This window comes from Megascapheus bottae, chromosome 4, assembly GCF_031878675.1.
Source record: "Megascapheus bottae isolate mThoBot1 chromosome 4, mThoBot2.hap1, whole genome shotgun sequence".
NCBI classification, from domain to species: Eukaryota; Metazoa; Chordata; class Mammalia; order Rodentia; family Geomyidae; genus Megascapheus; species Megascapheus bottae.
In genome coordinates, this window is record NC_143512.1 from 46,199,096 (window position 1) to 46,219,458 (window position 20,363).

Here is a 20,363-nt window from a genome sequence, read left to right on the forward strand (position 1 = left end):
TCAGTCAGTGCTTTATCACTTGAGCCACACTGTCAGCCCTTTCTGCATTGGTGCTGGTGTTCGTTTGTTTGTTTGTTTTTCTATTGTTTTTTGGCCAGTTCTGGGGCTTGAACTCAGTGCTTGAGCACTGTCCTTGGGCTTTCTCAAGGCTACAGCTCTACTATTTGAGCCACTGCACCACTTCCCGCTTTTTCCTATATGTGTGGTACCAGGGAATTGAACCCAGGTCTTTGTGCATGCTAGGCAAGCACTCCACCACTAGGCCAAACTCCCAGCCCCAGCATTGGTTGTTTTTGAGGTGGGGTCTCACTTTTATGTTGGGGTTGATGTGGACTTCCCCTTGTTGTGTGTGGGAGCTGATTAGGCTCATTTTCTTGTACTCATTGTGCTTCTCTCATATCTGGGATAAGAAGTGTATACCACTATGCCAAGTTATTGATGGATATGGAGTCTCTAAAACTGTCTTTTAGCCTAGGTTAATCTTGAACTATGATCCCCTGAACTGCCCAAGATGCTTGAGTGATAATTGAGCTGTGCATTGACTATAGACAATGTACTACAGAGACTCATGAGTAAAGTCATAAAGGAGATGGTCAAGAGATTTGAAAAGCCCTTTTTAAGATCTTAATCACTTTGTCTATGTGCAAATATATCCTAAGGAATACAAGGACTGTGACAGCTTGGGAGAACATTTTGTTAACAGCCTACTCATACTGCTCTGTCTACTTTATAAACATCCTCTAATTAAGGTTGCACCATTTCAGACAGACTTCCTTTCCTTCCTTCTCATCCCCACTACCTACATTAATTTGAATTAATGAGATTTTTTAAAATTAGTGAGATCTTTTTGAATAATTACTGAGTTAATTTCTATTTTTCAGTTACCTCCCCACTGATTTTACCAAATAATTTACCTTCCCACTTAAAGCTGCTTGGACTTGAATAAGTCAGGTAGATACATTGTAATCTGACACAGGTTCCTAGGCATTATCTATTTAATATTAGTCTGGTTTATTTATTTACCTTCTTGTTATATGTCATTTTTTTATTGCTTAGTAGTTGTACAAAGAGGTGACACTCTCGTAAGTCAGGTTATGAGAACTTCTTGATCAGTGTCACCTCTTCCATCATTTCCCCCCATTTTCTCCTCTCTCACCCTTACCCTCAGTTTTTAAAGTAATTATTGTAGAGGGGTTGTATTTTCATAAGTCAGGTAATGAATGCCATTCTTTTTGGACAGTGTCACCCTTTCCTTTATGCTCCCCAGTTCATTTTTTTACAAAATGTACATCGAATATAATGACTGCATTTTTACCCTCCCTCCCACCATTCATGTGTTCCCTTCTTGTCCTCCCTCCCAAAACATGTTTCCACTTTGGTAAAATGTAAATTGTTTTGGGTTGGGAGTTTGGCCTATTGGTAAGAGTGCTTGCCTAGCATGCACGAAGACCTAGGTTCGATTCCTTGGTACCATATACATAGAAAAAGCTGGAAGTGGTGCTGTGGCTCAAGTGTAGAGCTCTAGCCTTGAGAAAACCCATGACTAGTACTCAGGCCCTGAGTTCAAGCCCTAGGACTGGCAAAAAAAAAAATAAATTGTTTTTTCAGAGAAGTTATACCTTTGATTCTTCCCCTAAGTTCACCATTCTTTTGTCAGTTTGTTGGTGTGTACACAAAGAGAGCCCTGTATATCTTATCATGGATGTTTATATTTTAGATCTAACTTCCACATATGAGAGAAAACATGTGCCATTTATCTTTCTGAGCCACATTTACTTAATTTTTCCCACCCATTTCCCTACAAATGACATTATTCTTTCTAATAGATGAACACAAATTTCATTGTAATGAACCACATTTTCTTGAGCCACTCATCTGTGTTGTTTCTGTAAGTTTATTTCCAAAATGCTCTCTCTTTTCTCATTTCCAGTGCGCTACCATCAAAAAGTTATCCTGAGATGTGGTTTTACCTCTCTCAGTGCACAGTTCTTTCATTCCCAGGCTAGTAACATAGTTGTATTTGGATATTATCTCTGCTGTTTGCTAACTATGTTATCTGATGCAGGTTTTAATATTCACATTTGTGTTATTTCTAATAGTGAACATAAAGAATGCGTGTTTGAGAGAGAAAGAGAATTGGGGAGGGAGGTTATGAGCTTTTCTGACAAAATTGATTCATTGCACACACTAATACCTAGGTTGTCACATTTGATCTTCAAAGTATGAATATGAGTCATTTTTATTGGACTACTTCTCAAGGCCTTCCATTTTTTCCCATGGAGGGGGTGGTGCTCTTATTCCCTTAATATTTAAACTGTTTTCTCCAAAGCTCTTGGTTTGTGCTGATTTTTCTTTTTCACTTGTTAATGGGTTTCCATAGTCTCATTGATCAATTCTTTCTGTATAATTGAACTAGTAACTTCTCCTGTAACTCTTTCTTTAATAATTTTAGCCTTTAACTTAAAAAAAATCAATTCATGGGCTGGGAGTTTGGCCTAGTGGTAGAGTGCTTGCCTAGCATACCCGAAGACCCAGGCTTGATTGCTCCGTACCACATGCATAGAAAAAAGCCGGAAGTGGTGCTGAGGCTCAAGTGGTAGAGCTCTAGCCTTGAGAAAGTCCAAGGACAGGGCTCAAGCCCTGAGCTCAAGCCCAGGACTGGCAAAAAAAAAAAATCAATTCATATTTTAAAATGATTTGTATTATTCACACAAGTTGCTTAGCCCAAGACCAAAGCAAATAAACTGCAAAACAATTCATTTCTCTTTAAACATGTAGTAGCTAAAGAAAGGATAGGGACATTAAGCATTAAGTGACTGACAAGGGTGGAAGATGTGTGGAAGTGTGTTGTTTATGTGGTCCTTATTTTGTCAGTTGTTTATTGTTGACTATTTACATTTAGTCTCTTCTTCTTGTGTAGCCTTGCAGTTTCAGGGATTTGACAATGAATATTCACGAAACAAGGACTTCCTTCCTATAGAGAGTTTGTGATGATCACTGGAGATGACGTGTATAGAGCATTGAGCACAGAGCTTTCCAAATGTAGTTATTAATACTTCATGTTGATATGTCTTATTTGAGTGGTGCTCATTACTAGTTATATAAAAGGTATTTAAAAGTGATTATTATCACTGGGCAAGATGGCTCACATCTGTAATCCTTGCTACTCGGGAGGCTGAGATATGAGGATTACAGCTCAAAGCCAGCCTGGGTACTACAAAGCTACAAAGCCCATGAGACTCTTATCTCCAATTAATCACCAGAAAACTGGAAGTAGTGCTGTGTCTCCAGGGGTAGGGTGGTAGCCTTGAGCTGAGAGCTCAGGGCAGCACCCAGATCCAGAGTATAAGTCCCATGACTGACCAAAAAAAAAAAAAGTGATTATTATCATGTTCAAAGACAAAATTCAGATCATGGTTTTATACTCAATTTGTGTTCACATATTTCATTTAGATACACAAACATCAAACATGAGAAATGAGGAATTTTATTGAAGTCAAGAATTGTTTAACATGGATATATCTGTATCTGTATATCTCTCTATATTGATAAGATAGATATATCATACTGGGATATGAACTCAGGACCTCATTGCTTTTCTGGCACTCTTCCACTTGAGCCATGCCTCTACCTATGTTTTATACTGGTTAATTGGAGGCAGAATCCAGTGAACTTTTCTGGTAGGGCAGATCTTGAACTATAGTCTCCCAGATTTCAGCCTTCTGAGTAACTAGGATTATAGATGTGAGACACCTGTGCCTGAGTCTAATATTTTTCTTCAGAATTAACTGGCAATAAAAATTAAGATACTGTATAGTCATTGTAATGTTAATATAAGCTATTATAACTTTTATATCTTGATTTTTTTTTGCCAGTCCTGGGCTAAAGCTCAGGGCCTGAGGACTGTCCTTGGATTTTTCTCAAGGCTAGAACTCTACCACTTGAGATTCAGCACCACTTCTGGCTTTTTCTAAGTATGTGGTACCAAGGAATTGAACCCGGGTCCTCCTGCATGCTAGGCAAGCACTCTACCACTAGGCCAAACTCCCAGCCCTTGATATTCTTTTAATAAGATTCCCTTACCATTTTGGAGATAAATTTAAAAATATGTAGTTGTGTGCTAAGGCACAAATCACTCCCTAGGATCTATCACTGAGACTGGAAACATGTTGTAGTTACTTTCCAAGAAACATCTTGGAAAATGTAGCATGGGTTTTAAAAGCACTTGAGTGTGAAACATTTAGAAATTTCAGGTGGTGAAGCCAAGGCTTAGGGAAAAAAATGACAGAGCATGACATTTCTACAGAAAAAGTGGAAGAAGAGACAGCTGTAGTTGTCCTGATGAATAGAAACTTGTTTGATTGTTTAAGCTGATGTAAAAGGTACAGCACAGGTTAGCCAAGCAGTTCTGTTGGAGAGCTTAGAGTCCACAGAGTTTACCAAGTGAATGCAAATCTGAGGGCAAGAGTCCCCAAAGCCTGGTGGTGAGTAAATATTCTTTAGCAGTAGATCTTCAAAATGTTGTCATGTGTCTTTATTAGGTAAGAAAATATAAAGCTAGTGCAAATCTTGACTTACTTGCTTATAAACTCAACTAACATAACAATGCTTGGTCTAAAACATACACACAATAGAAAACATTGTGAAAATAGTAAAGTTGGTTAAGATATCTTTGTACTCTGTAAAAATGTAATTTTCCTGAGGCATCTACTTCTCTCTCTATGATGTTGGTGACTGAGACATGGGTTGGAGAGAGCTCTGCTTTCGGGAGATAAGAACCTCCTGCAATAACCTCTCTTCATTTATTGTTTATGTTGCAGATGCAGAAGCCATGGAGTTGAGTTGCAGTGAAGTGCCTCTTTACGTAAGTCCCAAAGCACGAGGCTATAGGTCCAAGTGGCTCTTTCTTAACTGGGTGACTGGAGTGGGGAGAAATGTTAGCTTTGTTTTTTTTTAAACAATACCCTGAGTAGTACTGTCTGATTCAAGTATTAGTCTGGAGCCTTTTAAAAAGCCCTGTCTCCTAAGTCCGGACTTTAATTATATTTTCTTGAGTAATTTTTAACTGTATAATTTCTGGATACTGAAGCACTCAGTTTAGTTCTGTGGTTGATTTTTTTTTTTTTTTTTTTGCCAGTCCTGGGCTTGAGCTCAGTGCCTGAGCACTGTCCTTGGACTTTCTCAAGGCTAGAGCTCTACCACTTGAGCCTCAGCACCACTTCGGGCTTTTTTCTATGTATGTGGTACCGAGGAATCGAACCCGGGTCTTCATGCATGCTAGGCAAGCACTTTAACCACTAGGCCAAACTCCCGGCCTGTGGTTGATTTTTGAACAAATGATTTTCCAATAATATCTTGGATAACAGGCAAAAAATAGATATATCCTTGGGGGAGAGATTTGGTGACTTTGGTGTTAGCCAAAAGCATGAAATAAATATTCAGAAATTAAAGTGCCAGGACCTGTACAGAGGACATGGCAGGTTTGGGGACAGGGACAAGCCATGAGTTTTCAAGTATCCGTGTACCTCTGGGTGAAGGGGTGTCTGTTCCTGAGAACAGTTCCTGCTATAGCAGAGATGTCTCCTCATCCATAAAATCAGTGTTCCCTCTGTTTGGGAAGTAGCTTTGTTGGCATTGAGCCCATGGGTTGGGTGTATGGGGAACTGTGATTTAGCACAAAATATCAAGGAACTAGAGAACACATTTAGTCAGGAAGCTTCACTGATGAAAATATATTCCTCCACCTCCCACATGTCTCTACTGAGCCAGCCCGCACACCCGGCTCTCCTTCCTACCTCCCCATATTTCTTCTGCCCTTCCATACAAACCATGCAGACCACTATTCTCTGGAGAAAGAAAGGCTAATAAAATAAACGGATTTAAGAATAATAAAAAAGCTGCCTCTGGGTTACTCAAGGATCTTTATTACTCTCTCTCTCTCATTTGTGATTTGCAGCTCATAAAATATATTGGGGGCCCAGTCATAATTAAAGATAAAAAAGACTAGCCTCAGGTTAAAAACTGTAAAACTGTAAATACTTTAAAGTCTTGCTGGTTGTGTGTGTGTGAGTGTATGTGTGCATGCACATGCCTGTGTGCCTGCCTGTCTTCTCCGTAGCTAAACTTGTTCTATGCAGCTCTTCTTCCTCAAAACAGACAAATCCCAAAATGTAATTAGTATATACAACAGCATATAGCTGAAGCAAACAAACTCACTAGATTAGGGCTAGATCAGAGGAAGGGCTGGTACACATTGGCTAATTAGACCAAATATTTAAATAGGTCACAATATTATACACAAAAATTTAGAATAAAATGAAAAGTGTAGGGTGGGGGGTGTGGGGGGGGAGGGAAACGGGTACCAAGACATGTGAAAGGGTATCAATGTATGTGAATTAATGCACCTTCTATCTGGCAAATATCATGTAACCCTTTTACTAATTACAATAAAAAAATAAATAAATAAAAAAATGAAAAGTGTAGAGAAGTGTTAAGAAAATATCATAATCTCGCCCATATAATTATTATATTGAGATGTGGTATGTCTAATTTAAGGTGTGAATTATTTTTCTTTATTTCTGAAATTGAGATGTGACACTGATTCTTGACCTGTGGGTCTGTGCCTCGGGTTACATTGGTTTCCTATTGTCATTTCAGTTAATTTATGCTCCTTGTTTATACTATCTGTTTATACTATACTATTCTTCCAAAATTATTTCACTGTGTCTTTGCTTGGCATTAAAAGGCCAAGTTAATGTGTGTATAGAAAGGCATGGAAAGAGCAACATGATCTATTATAAAATCTGTGAATAAGTTAATTTAGAAAAGTTCATTGGATAAATATGAAATTCTAAGTTATTTAACATTCTGTCATACTTGGCATTTTTCTTTTCTTCATGGATAGAAAAAGGCAAATTATAATTGATGTCATCCTAAGTTAGATGAAATACATTAAATATATTCAATATAACTTACTCATTTTATGTATGTAGGCTGTATCCTGCTGTCTTCCCTTAACTTTTTATGTCAGAATTATTGCAAATTGGCTTAAGGCCACTTGGCCATTTGTCCTCATCCAGTTAGAAGTCAGTGGGGGTAAGTTGTAATGAAAACTAGTCTTAAACCACATGCCACCAAATGAATTATTAATGCATTAGTGCAAACATAGGACTGGTAGCACTGAGCTTTGGATAGCTCACATGTATAATTCTAGCTACTCAGGAGGCTAAGATCTGAGGATTAGGAGTCAAAGTTGGCCTGGGCAGCAAAGTTTATGAACTCAGGCCTTAGATCTTATCTTTTACTTTTTCACATAAGGTGGATTGATGCCACAGCATCTATCTGGCTTTTTGATGGCTAATTAAAGATGAGATGCATGGACTTTCCTGCACAGTCTGACTTCAAACTTTGATCCTCAAATCTCAGCCTCCTGAGTAGCAAGTGATGAGGCACAGTGCCCAGCTTTATTTTTATTTCTTTGCCTATAATCTATCTTGACTGAATTCTTATAACATTTTTATATTTAAAATGCCCATCTGTTTCCATTTTTGGGTCACTGCACAGATCTCTTTCTAAAAGCATACAAATAACTTCATTTCTATAACTAATCAATAGAGGTAATTAAAATATTTCCAGTATCTTGCTTGGATCCATGAAGAAAAAAATTTTAAATATAATTTTGTTTTGTGTTTTTCAATATTTTCTCTGAAGAATAATAACTTTATCTTTTGAGAGGATGAGGGTTGAATTCTGGAGGCATGATTTGTAGTTTTGTTTCCTATTTGTTATGTTTGGTTGTGTCTAGATTTTCTTTTTGTATTTGACAACACAGTTTTTAGCTTCTATTGTTTTTAACTGACTTGTAGTGCTTTTCACATTATGTTACCTTTCTTATGCCTACAGTTTTATTTTACTTTATTTTTTGTCAGTCGTGGGTCTTAACCTCTGGGCCTGGGCACTACCAGTTGAGCTACAGCACCACTTCGGTTTTCTGGTGGTTAATTGGAGATAAGAGTCTCATGGATGTTAGTGCCTGGGCTAGCTTTGAATTGTGATATTCAGATCTCAGCCTCCTGTATCTAGGATTACAAGGGTGAGTCACTGCCCATAGTTTTATCTTTTATTTTTCTTGTAAACATGAAGCCTTTCCAAGAATCTGTTTCAGAAGGAGATATAATATCTGGTTCTATCTCCTTCTGTTCTAGATTTTTTTTTTTAAGTCTCATTTCTGCCTGTTTATCTTTAGGAAGGAGATTCTGGAGGTGGTGGGGGTGAGTCTGAACCCAACCAGAGACTCAATTTTTCAACATGTAGCAAAGCACAACAGCTCCTTGTGTTGCCATTGCAGGAAGGAAAACACTGACTATAATAAGATCAGAAGAGAAGCAGAGTTGGCCAGACTGGCAGCTGAGCATTTATAATGTTGATTTGTAGAGCTTGGGGATATGAACTTTGCAAATTCAATTTGCAACCTCTGGGCAGCTTCCTGCCTCTGAGCTAGAAAGGGCCCTGCAGGAGCAGCTCTGTGCAAGACTGAGCTTTTGTTCTCCTCAGGAAAAAAAAAAATGGCAGAGGTTGAAGCTCATTTTCATATTGTATAGTCAACTATCACTAAGAGATATGTTTTAAGTCAGCACAGATGTAGTTGTGAGGTTCTCCATCTTTGTAGTGAAAGTCTGGAAGTAGGTACATTCAGATCAGGGCAGATGGTCTAAGATGTTGATGGCCTGGCTTAAAACTCTGATTGGCATCACTTGAGTGCTAACCTGTACTGGAATTCATTATCTCAATCTCTATTTTGTTTGCTGTGACATTATTGCTTCCCATCCCCCCTCCCCCTCCCCCTCTTCCATCCCCCCTCCTTACCACCCTCCCTCCCTGGATCTATGTGAAAATGATATTTTTTATTATCTTGAAGTAGTTGTACAAAGAGGTTACGATTCAGTGTATCAGTTTATGAGTACAATGGTTCTTTATCAATAGCATCCCTTTCATGACTCTCCCTCATCCTTCCCAACTTCACCCATCTCCTCAATTTTCATTTTCTTTTTTTTTATGGTACAGGGATTTAAACTTAGGGCCTCACAATTGCTAGGCAGGTGTTCAACCACTTGAGCCACACCCAGGCCTTTCTTTGCTTTAATTAACTTTTGGATAGATGTTTTTCTCCCCTCCCCTCCCCTCCCCTCCCTTCTTTTTGCCTAAACTAAACTTGGAATACTCTCTATATAACAGGGATCACAGGCACATTCATCTACCTCTGATTTCTTTGTATTTGTTGAGATGGGGCTGATTCTTACCTTTAGCATAGCTGGGATTACAGGTGTGAGCCACTGCTACTGTGTCCAGCTTTCTAATTGTATGGTGGTTTTCCTCCTTGTTTCATTTCTGTTTTTGTTTTTATTGCTGGCTCTGGGATTTGACCTGGGTTCTGTCTCTGAGATTTTTTTCTCAAGGCTAACATACTCTACCACTTGAGCCACAGTTCCATTTTTAGCTTTTTGGTAGTTAATTGATAAGAGTCTCATGGACTTTCCTGCCTGGATTAGCTTTGAACTGCTATCCTAGATCTCATACTGAATAGTCAGGAAGCACTATGACCTGGTTTAATTGTACAGTTTATTTTATTTTTTAAAATTATTATAAAGGTGATAAAGGGGTTACAGTAATATGTGTGAGGTAATGAGTACATTTCTTTTTGGACAATGCCACCCCTTCCCTTGCTCTCTCCCAATTTTACCCTCTTGTCCTCACTCATAAATTATATAGTTTTATTGTATATTTTTATGCAATAAAAGTGAATGTTTGTTGATTGCTTTTCTTTCTTTCATCTGTTTTTCTTTTTCTTTTTGGTCTGTTGTGGAACTTGAACTCCTGGCCTGGGTGCTGTCCCTGAGCTCTTCATCTCAAATGTAGCTCTCTACCACCTGAGCCACAGTACTACTTCCGGTTTTCTGATGGTTATTTGAAGATAAGAGTCTCATGGACTGGGCTGGCTTTGAACTGTGATCCTTGTATCTCAGACTCCGGTGTAGCTAGGATTACAGGGTGAGCCACTGGCATCTGGCTTGTTGATTGCTTTTCACATTCATTTTCTCTAGGTTTTTTTTTTTTTTTTTGGTGTGTGTGTGTGTGTGTGTGTAAAGAGTGTTATAAGACAAATACATGTTCTACTTTACTTACTCATCTAATAACTTTCTTTTTATACATGAATAAAACAGAAAAAGTTCTTCCTTGAGAAATGGTTGGTTTCAATGTTCTTCCCAACACAATGGTTTTATTAAAAATGACCATTCAAATAATCCTTTTTCATTATAAAGAATATAATGATACTGTGTAGAATAAACTAAGGAGTAATTCATATTCTACTTCTGAAAGTACTTCTGTTGGTATTTTGGCCAGGTCCTTTCAATGATTTGTTTTTACGAATGTGCATAAATATTTCTCCCCTTTCTGTCCTTCCAAATAAGTATTTTAGGAACATAGACTGATAAGAATCGTCTGCTATAGTGGTTTTCAAGGGCATCAGCATAAACGGAGAACATTCTAGAAGTATACTTTGTTCTAGAAGTATATCTTCTCCCTCACTCCAGGTTTCTATAGTGAGGTCCAGAAATGTGTTTGAAGGCCTTCAAGTGATTCTGTATTTTTCTGTACTCATCTAATCATACACACATACACTGACAAAACTGTAATAGAAGGGTTTTTTTTAAATCCAGCTTGTCTGCATATATGAAAATGTCACAATGAAATATTTTAAAACAGCAAATAAGAAAAAGACTTGGTGTTGGGAGTGGGATTAGTGATAGTGCTAGACAGGGATAATATGATCAGAGTATATGCATGTATAGAAGTACAATGAAACTCCTAACATTATATGATTAATATATGCTAATAAGGATGTGGAGGAAAACATGTGGATTTCTGCATGATTCCCAATTCAGCCACATTTTAGACTTCCTTCGAGTCACCCAGCATAGCTCTAATTTTATTCTTTTTTAATGAATGGATATGGATCAACCTACTTTCCTGCTGCTCTTTGGTTCTTGGCAGTTATGAACAATTATTCCTAGGTATCTGTGTCTGAAATGTCCTTGTATATTATTATACCCTCATCTCTATGGGGTGAATCCCCAAGAGTGGAATTACTGAAGGAAGTGCATGCTTATTTGCCCATTTCATATGAAACTGCTGTTTATGTATTATTCAGCCAATTTCAGAAGTCTTGAGCCACAGCACCACTTCTGGCTTTTTCTGTGTATGTGGTTCCAACGAATTGAACCCAGGGCTTCATGCATGCTAGGCAAGCACTTTATCACTGTGCCACACTCCCGGCCCTAAACGAGAGTTTTGAAGTTAGTTTGAAAGTGAATTTTCACTTTTGAAAGCAAGATAGTGTGTTAAATTTTACATAAATCATTAAGTTTATAAAAATTAAAAAAAGAAAGAAATGCCTTTGCTTTAATTTTCCTCTACCACCTCTCCCATGGCAGCTCATTTCTGCTGTTCTTTAAATTCTGGCCAATATGAACAATCTCCAATAGGGAGATTTTCTTTAATGACATCTGCAGCATAAGCACCATGTCCTTTGTGGAATGGATTTCTTGCTCTTTTCTGCCCTGATGGCATATTGAACAGAAATGAATTGCAGCAGGGGATTGAGAGGAGTACAATCATTTTTTTCCTATGACAGTGGAGATTTTGTTGCAGCAATTTGTTACCAGTTGGATCTGTGTTGCTTTCTGATTCCCTTCACATTTTGTCAATATTCTTTCATTCTAGTCACAGCTACCTACTGTGTTTGGTTCCAAGAAAATTCATTGTGTCTTTCCAGAAGGTATAAAATTTGGTGTTGAAAGACCTGATCCCCATTGTTTAGGTGGCTGGGCTATACCTTTCTCCATTCAATCTTTCCCAATTTTTAGCATAATTATGTAGCTCCCTTGACTACATGGATGAACCTCCTTCCTGAGTCCCTGCCTTTTGCAGGCCGAAGGACAGGTTCTGGGCGTCTAGGTAGACTCTTTGAGTCTTAGGGTCATTTCCTAGCTGAAGGAAGCAGCTTCCTATTGAAGTGATAAATGACTTACGGAGACTTTGTTGTATGCCCACTGGGCAGACACCTCCATCCGGATTCCCACAAAGGTCACATGGCTTCTGGTTCCTGCTGAAGGAAATCCTGCCCTCCACATGTGTCCCTTCTCCCGTCCCCAGCTGGGCTGCCTGTGACTTGTCTCTCTTGGCCATCACCTGGAAGCTTTGTCTGTGGGGCACTTTTGTGACGTTTTCCCATGAGGAAATGAAGTCTCCAGAAGAGACAGCAATTTACTTAAGTGAATTTGATTGGTTTTGCACTGTGCATTTCCAAATACTGCATTGAAGGTCATAGATTGATTTGTTTTTTGTGGGGAGAGGGCTTGGAAAGATTATTATCTATCTCCTCCGATAAGCCTGAGGTTTCCCCTATTAATTGATTTAAGTAGTAGTACATAGGCGTTGCCATTAAACAATAGTAACTACTGCTACTTTAGCCTTTAAGTAATTGTACATAGGAGTTGCTGTTAAACAAAACAGTTTATGCATATAATTCATCTTGGCCAGTGTCACCTTGGCCCCACTTCTTGTAGCACCCCAGTTTTCTCACTTTGTCCTGATAGAGGATAGTGCTGGTAACCAAGTTCAGGAAAATCTAAACCTCTTAATGATTATATGTTCACACAAGCCTCGGTCCAGGAATTGATTATCATTTGATCCATCAATCTCCTCAGCTCAGTTTAATAAATGTTTCATTAGCTCAAGTATCTGGGTCAGAGGGTGTCTTTTTGTTTGTTTTTTTGGTTGGTCATGGGACTTGAACTCTAAGAGGGTGTCTTTAAAAATAATATGCCAGTACAATCAATTCTAGCTTAGAGAGTAGAATTGTGAGGAGCTTTGGCCTGAAATCAACTTCTGGGTTACCTGTTCGCTCTGTGCAAACTTGTTTTAAGCAGATTATATTAACATTGCCTGTGTTTTAAATACAGTCACATGAACATCTCACCTAATTACTACCTGTTAGGCATCTCTGCCAGTATTGTTGAAGCTGTGCTTGCTAAGGTGGCTCTCTTTGGTGGCTTTTCTTTCTGTTGACTTAACTTGACCTTTTCCTACCCTCTCAGCTTAACTTTGCTTTTATCTCTTTGCTTGTTTGTCTTCTCAGGGTTCAAAGAAACTCCAAGGCAGCAGGTTCTAGCTTCTTAACTGTTGTAAGAGATGCCTTGATAGCTCTGGAAAAAGCTTGCAGAGGGGGGAAAACCTTTTCATAGACTCAAGCAAAAGCTATGACTTAGAAACTTCACACAATTCCTTTACTAGCTACATCACTATCCACATTCCAAATTAACAAACAGTTCCCTTCTCAGCACTGTGCCACTCCATCTTCTTGTCACCACTGAGATGACAGGATCCTTGGAAAAGGCCCCAAGGTAGAATATATAGTCACAAGAAACAGCAGGAAGAACTAGCCCCAACCCCATGTGTAAAGGATTATCAGGCCGAGTAGGTACCAAGTGTTCTTAAAGAATAAGAGTGCTGCCCTTAACTATTTTTTAGTGACAGCCACACAATTTGGAGCAATGTTCAGTCTTAGATTTTTCCCAAGAACATAAAGCAATTGAGATTTTTGTTTTAGTTGACTTATAACCATGTTTTATCATCTACCCAAGGATTTTAGGCCCGAGAGATATGGATTATTTTCTGGGAGAACTCTCATTTCTTTGTAAGAAATGATCCAGCTAAAGTGTTTTATTTATAAATATTAGAGGAAACTAGCTCTTGTAGAAGACGTGATAATACCTATACTACCTCAAGAACAACTCCTCCGGTCCACTGAGGGCATGTGTGGTTTGGAAAAGTTGTGTCAGCTCACCTCCTAGTCCTCCCCATTACTTGGTACCATGCTGCTTTGACCTGTGGGTATTTTTCATATATTTTTAATTGTAATTAATAGAAGGGTTACATTATATTCACCAGATAGAAGGTGCATTACTTCACAAACATTGATACCCTTTCTCATGTCTTGGTCCCCATTTCCCTCCCCCCCACTCCCACCCCTTATCTTGTTTTCCCTCCTTCCCTATCCTATTTCAAATAACCAAATACGCATGTATACAATATATCAGATAACAAGGTAAAATACTGTAACAATATGAGATAACCAAGGAACAGCAAAAGAGATGAGAGATAACATAGTACATTAAGGACAACAATCACTCATTATATGGCTTTTGTTTCTATATCCAGGAAGTCCTTTCATTTAGCGTCATCCTATATGGCCTTATGTCTCTAGGTTTTGTTCTATTGTAAATCTCTGCTAGGAGAGCCCAAGGTTTCTACTGATTATGACAAATGGGGAAAACCATTGAGCCCATGTTCCTTTGAGTCTGGCTTACTTCACCTAATATGATTTTTTCTAAGTCTTTCCATTTCCTTACAAATGGGGTGATGTTGTTCTTTCTGACAGCAGCATAGAATTCCATTGTGTATAAATACCACATTTTGTTGATCCACTCATCAACTGAGGGGCATCTGGGTTGGTTCCATATCTTTGCTATGGTAAATAGTGCTGCAATGAACATTGTTGTGTTAGTGGATTTAGTATGTCCTTGTTTCTGGATGAGTGGGTAAATGCCAAATAGTGGAATTTGCTGGGTCATAGGGGTTTTTGTTGTTGTTGTTGTTTGTTTGTTTGTTTGTTTTTGTCACTCGTGGGGCTTGAACTCTAGGCCTGGGCCTTGTCCCTGAGTAATTCAGCCCAGGGTTAGTGCTCTATCGCTTTGAGCAATAGCACCACTGCTGGTTTTCTGGTGGTTAAGGAGTCTCCTGGACTTTTGTGCCTGGGTTGGCTTTGAACTGAGATCCTCAGATTTTAGCCTCTTGAGGATTACAGTTGTGTACCACCAGTGCCCAGCAACCTGTGATTTTTATTGAAACTGATCTTATGAAGGTCATTGATTTTTTTTCTTTCTTTAATCTATTGTGTTTCTGAGTGAGAAATAGGTCCTAGGTTCTTGCTTTTCCACAGTTCATGTGGGAGTGGGGAGAGAATGGAGAAGGCAAACAGATTATAGTGAGAACTGGAAGTATTGATATATGTTAGGGCCAAACAACTTTGCTCTGTTGTATAGCATTGCTATCTTTAGATTACTGTGCATGATATTAGATAGTGGGATCCAGGATCCCCTGGAAAGGGGTTAGAAATGGACCTCCCATATTTGAGGGGCAGCAAAAGTCCTGTGTGGCTAGTGCATTGTTACAGTGAGTAGTAGCAAAAGGTGAGAGGTGGGACCAGGGCATGATTGGCTGGAGTTGCTCAAATAATGTATGAGGTGGATGGGGTAGGGCTCTTCAGGGGAGCTGCTGATGTGATTTATAGGGAAAAGTGTCTTATTTGGAACCTGGTGTCCTGCTGGCTGCCTTGTGTCTTTTCTCCAGGCTCTTTCTTGTCTCCTAGTCCAGCTTACCTGTTTGCCTTATTCTCAGCCCAGCTGTTTCCTGAGGATGCCTGTGTGGTGCTGACTTCTGTGCAGGCTGCTTCTTCTCTTGATAGCAGGTCTGTGTGTCATTATCACTCAGTTACCCAGCCACGGAATTTGAATCCAGTTGATGAGTATGGTGATGTCCTGTTGAAACTGTTTTCATTAAGCACTGTTGCCATTGCTCCATCTCTTGCAGCCTTGGAGCCTCTACTCTACTCTAGACATTTTAGTGTTACAGCTTTCTGTTTGAGTCCTTGCCTTCAGACATTTAGGAATTTAGTTAGAAATAATTGCTGGGATCAAATAGTGATTCTATGTTTAATGTCTTAAGGTATGACAAACTGCTTTTCACAACAGTGGTGCCATATGAATCCCACCAGCAATGTCCACAAGCTCCATCTTCTCTTTCTTCTTACCAACACTTTTTTTTTTTTTTGCTGGTCATGGGACTTGAACTCTGGGCGTGGGCGCTGTCCCAGAGCTCTTCAGCTCAAGGCTACTACCCTACCCTTTGAACCACAGACCCACTTCGGTTTTCTAGTGGTTAATTGGAGATAAGAGTCTCATGGACTTTAGTGCCCAGGCTGGCTTTGAACCTTGATCCTCAGATCTCAGCTTCCTGAGTTGCTAGCATTACAGGCGTGAGCCATTGTGCCTGGCCTCCAACACTTTTTTGTACTGTTTTGAATAACAACCAACCTAATGGGTGTGAAGCATTCTAATAGAGATTCTGATAAAGATTTAAAGTGATTATGTAGCCATACTAGCATAGGGATTTTGGATGAGTCTCCTTCATACCGTTGAAATTGCAACTGGCTTTCACCCTGTCTCATGGTGAAGTATAGTCAACCATCTATCATTATGAAATTATAGATCTTCTTTTGTATTCAAACCTATTGGGATCCTGATGTGAAATGTATATTTATATGGTGAATTTAGACAACAAAGATTCCTTTAAACATGTTCACATTGAAAAGTGAATTCAGATATAAATATAAATATATATCTATATGATCCCAACTGAAAGCTATTGTTCAGAGGGGGGATTAAGAGTGGTGATTTCTATGTATTTCATGGATAATCTGTGGCCAAATTACTTGAATGGTGCTTCAGAGAAAATCAAATTTTATTGTGTCCTGCAAATTAAAATTAGAGGTTCATTTTAAGAGTTTAGGATTTATGGGTCCTTTTCATTGATTCTTTGTTCTGATTCCTAGAAGATGAATCTTCGATCTGTAAGAAGTAAAGGTTATCCAAGCAACCTTTCTAGATGTAAAACTCTCCTAGAGTCCAGCTGTGAGGTAACTGAGGAAGTGGAAGGAGATGATTTTTACAGAAATAACTTAAAAGGCTTTTTTAAACAAAAACAAAAAAATTGTATGTGAGCCAGACTTAGTAACCTTCAGGGGAAACTTAAAACATAATCATAGGGCCAGGGGTGTGGGCTAGTGGTAGAGTGCTTGCCCAGCATGCATGAAGCCCTGGGTTTGATTCCCTGGTACCATATACATGGAAAAAAAGCTGGAAGTGGTGCTGATCTTTTTGTCCTCAGAAGACCAGTAGTGCATCTTGTCCTGCAGTTGTGGTTTGTGATTGGCCAGCAGGTTTGTTCACAAGTACAGGATGGTCATATTAGGGCTGAAGTTCTACAATATCCCACAGTCTCCGGCAGCGTGAGAGACACAGTGTCTTAGCTTTCCACACTGCTATTTGACAATATTTGACAGGGTGGAGGGAACAGGAAGTTCACATATATGATTTAGGGAGGGTAGACAGAAAACAATTGTGGTTGTGTTGAAGGACTTAACGTTTTGGGAACTGAGCTATTTCAAAACTATGATACTTCTTATACTTGTGGCCCATGAGATCTTTTCTGTAGGTTGAAATTAATTCAGTGATTTATTCTGTCCTCATAAATCATTTAAAAAAGAGGTTGAGGGAAAGCAACGGAAATCAGCATGCTGAAGAAATTCCTTCACTCCCATGTTCATTGCGGCACTATTTACCTTAGTCAGGATGCAGAAGCAACCCCTGTTGGGATCAGATGAATGGATTTTGAAAATGTGGCCTGTGTACCTAATGCAGTACATTATGCAGCCTTTAAAAAAATCAGGAAGTTTATCATTTGTGACTACATGAATGAAAGCAGAGTACATTTGGGTAAGTAAAATATTCCACATACACAGAGAAATGCTAATATGATCTCACCTGGATGTAGAATTTCAAAAACTTGAACTTAGAGCAGGGTGAAATGCTGGTGATCAGGGTGTGTGAAGGAGTGGGCCTGGGGGAAAAGGAGACTTGGAATGGGAACTGAAGTGAGCACCAAGTTTCTGTTAGGTGGGGAGTATAAGTCCTTCTTAGTGTTCTGCTAAAGAGAAGTAATTGTAATGTGTGGTACAGTTCAAAATTGTTAAAAGGAGAGGATTTAAAATGCTTACCCAAAAGGAATGAGAAATAGTAGAAGTGATTGGTGTGTGTTTATTAGGTTGATGGAATCATCCCACAATGGTTTTATGACTCAAAAGTATCACACTGTGCCTCATAAATACATATAAGTATTATTTGCTAATTAATACAAATGAACATAGAAAAATAAATAAAACAGGAGTGGAGGAGCTTTATTGAATGCTACTGATATGTTGAGTCAGAGGCTTAAGAAACCTTTAAAGTGACTGACTCTCTGCCTTCTCTGACCTTGAACTAACACCCATTTCCAGTGCTGAGGCTCTGTTGTCATCCTCCTCTGCTCCACTATGGCTCCTGCCTTTTCTGCGGATGGTGTCTTCTTTGAGAGTCTTGCTTATAGAGTAGGGGAAATTTAATCTCTCTTATAGTTTCTGGTGATTTCTGACACCCTAGGTGTTTCAGGAAAACTCTCTGAAGGATGAGTTTTTATACATTATGTACTAATGCTAGGAATGACCTTGGCAGTGAATGAAGGGGCTTTGTTTTTATTAGACAGATGAGTACAAATCACTGTCTGCTCATAGTTACATTTCAGGAGTATGGGTAAATGGCATAATTCTGAGATTGCTTTTATTGTGTTGGTTAACACAGAAGCAATAAACTGTGGGCAGAAGCCATCTAGGCTCTGAATGGAGTCAGGCCAGGGAAGAGTCTAGGCATTTTCATACCCTGGCACTGCATACCTTTAGCAGAACTCTTTGACCAGATGGACAGAAATAGTCCAAGGGGGAAACAGATGTGATGAAGTTTGTTATATTTAGCTTCTGAAGTAGACTATTCAAATGAAGGCTATGAAGGCTATTCAAAAATAAATCAACAGACAAAGCAACATTGGTAACAAACGTGATTTACATTTCTGAGTGATGTGTTCCATGGAGAAACATACAACACTTACATGATTTCTAGTCAAGCTCATCTAATAGTTATGTTGTTTTCTCACTTGAATATGAGCAGAGGCTGGTGACACTTTTCTTGCTTGAGTCCCAGGAGTGATGCTCAGAAGTGTTTGTTGATAGAAAGAATAGAAATTACATGCAGGAAGATGACATTTAGTCTTTTATTTACAAACCGTAGCTTTTCAGGAAGGCCTGCATCAAATGAGAAGATTGGGAAAAGTGATCCACGTGTGTCTCCTAGATAGGATCTGCAATTACTTTTTAGAAATCTGAAATTACTTTGTAGATGCTGGGGGCATGGCTCAAATGGTAGAGCACCTGCCTACCAACTGCAAGGCTGAGTTCTATTTTCAGTAGCATAGTGGGGGAAAATGGAAAGCCTTCTTCTGGGATAAATGGTATTGTCCCTCTTCTGTCTGATTCATGCAGAGCCTGGAGGACTGGAATTATAGTTCTGTCCTGGTCACTTGAAACCCACTGATTCATCACAGCCTGATCTCTGTGTGGAACTAGATCCTTTTCTAGGAACATGTGGTGGTTCACCTTGTCATCCATGGTGAAACCTCGTGTGCTATGCCTGCATGAGCACTTGGCCACAGGTAGACCTTAAGGACTATCATTCTTTTGGGTCTGGCCCTTCTTGGCTGGTCTCATTCAGTGAACAGAGGCAGTGTGAAGAGTGATTTCATGTTGTGCTTGTAGCAATGGTGTCTGAATAAAAAGTGTGGAAGCAAATGGTAGCAGGTGTGGGTTGGCTGCCCACAATTTGGTAGAGACATTCATTCTGCTTCTATCCAGGAAGTAGCATTGCTAGTCAGACCTGAAACAGGAGAAGATTGTGACAGTACACTGGCTGGGGAGTTTCAAACAACAGACCTATCACTGATTGCTTGGAATTCAACTGGAGCAGAAGCTGAGTAGTTCCAAGATATGCAGAATTTATATGTATTCTTCAGTAAAGCCATTTGTTCACTTGGATTTAACCATCCATGTCTAGTATGAAGAGGGAATCTTATATATCTCACTCAATTGATTTTTTTTTTATTTGTAGAGTTTTGCTTTTCTTTCTTTCTTTTTCTTTTCTTTTTTTTTTCAGTCGTGGGGCTTGAACTCTAGGCTTGGGCATTGCTCCTGAGCTCTTCAACTCAAGGCTACTGCCCTACTCCTTGAGCCACAGCACCACTTCCAGTTTCTAGTGGTTAACTGGAGATAAGCCGCTCACAGACTTTAGTGCCTGGGCTGGCTTTGAACCACCATCCTCAGATCTCAGCCTCCTGAGTAGCTAGGATTACGTGCTACCATACCCAGCATGTTCTGTTTCTTTTGAGATAGGGTCTTGCGGTTTTGGTTAGGATGGTCTTAAATGGTGAATTTAAGCCATCTTCTGCTTTAACCTCCTGAGGAGCTCTAAGTATAGGCACATATTACCTCCATGTCTGGTCTTGTAAAGTTTTCTTTTTTTGTTTTAACAATAAAGTTTAAA

At 39.1% G+C, this 20,363-nt stretch overlaps 1 protein-coding gene across 1 annotated transcript in view; it reads left to right on the top strand.

Annotated features, from left to right (window-relative positions):
• Arhgef28 (Rho guanine nucleotide exchange factor 28) overlaps positions 1-20,363 on the top strand; it is a 265,542-nt gene that overhangs the window by 45,944 nt on the left and 199,235 nt on the right. Inside the window, exon 2 of the mRNA XM_090331824.1 lies at positions 4,821-4,864. Coding sequence (XP_090187950.1) covers positions 4,832-4,864 — 33 coding nt within the window. The 5' untranslated portion in view covers positions 4,821-4,831. The remainder of the gene's footprint in view (positions 1-4,820; positions 4,865-20,363) is intronic.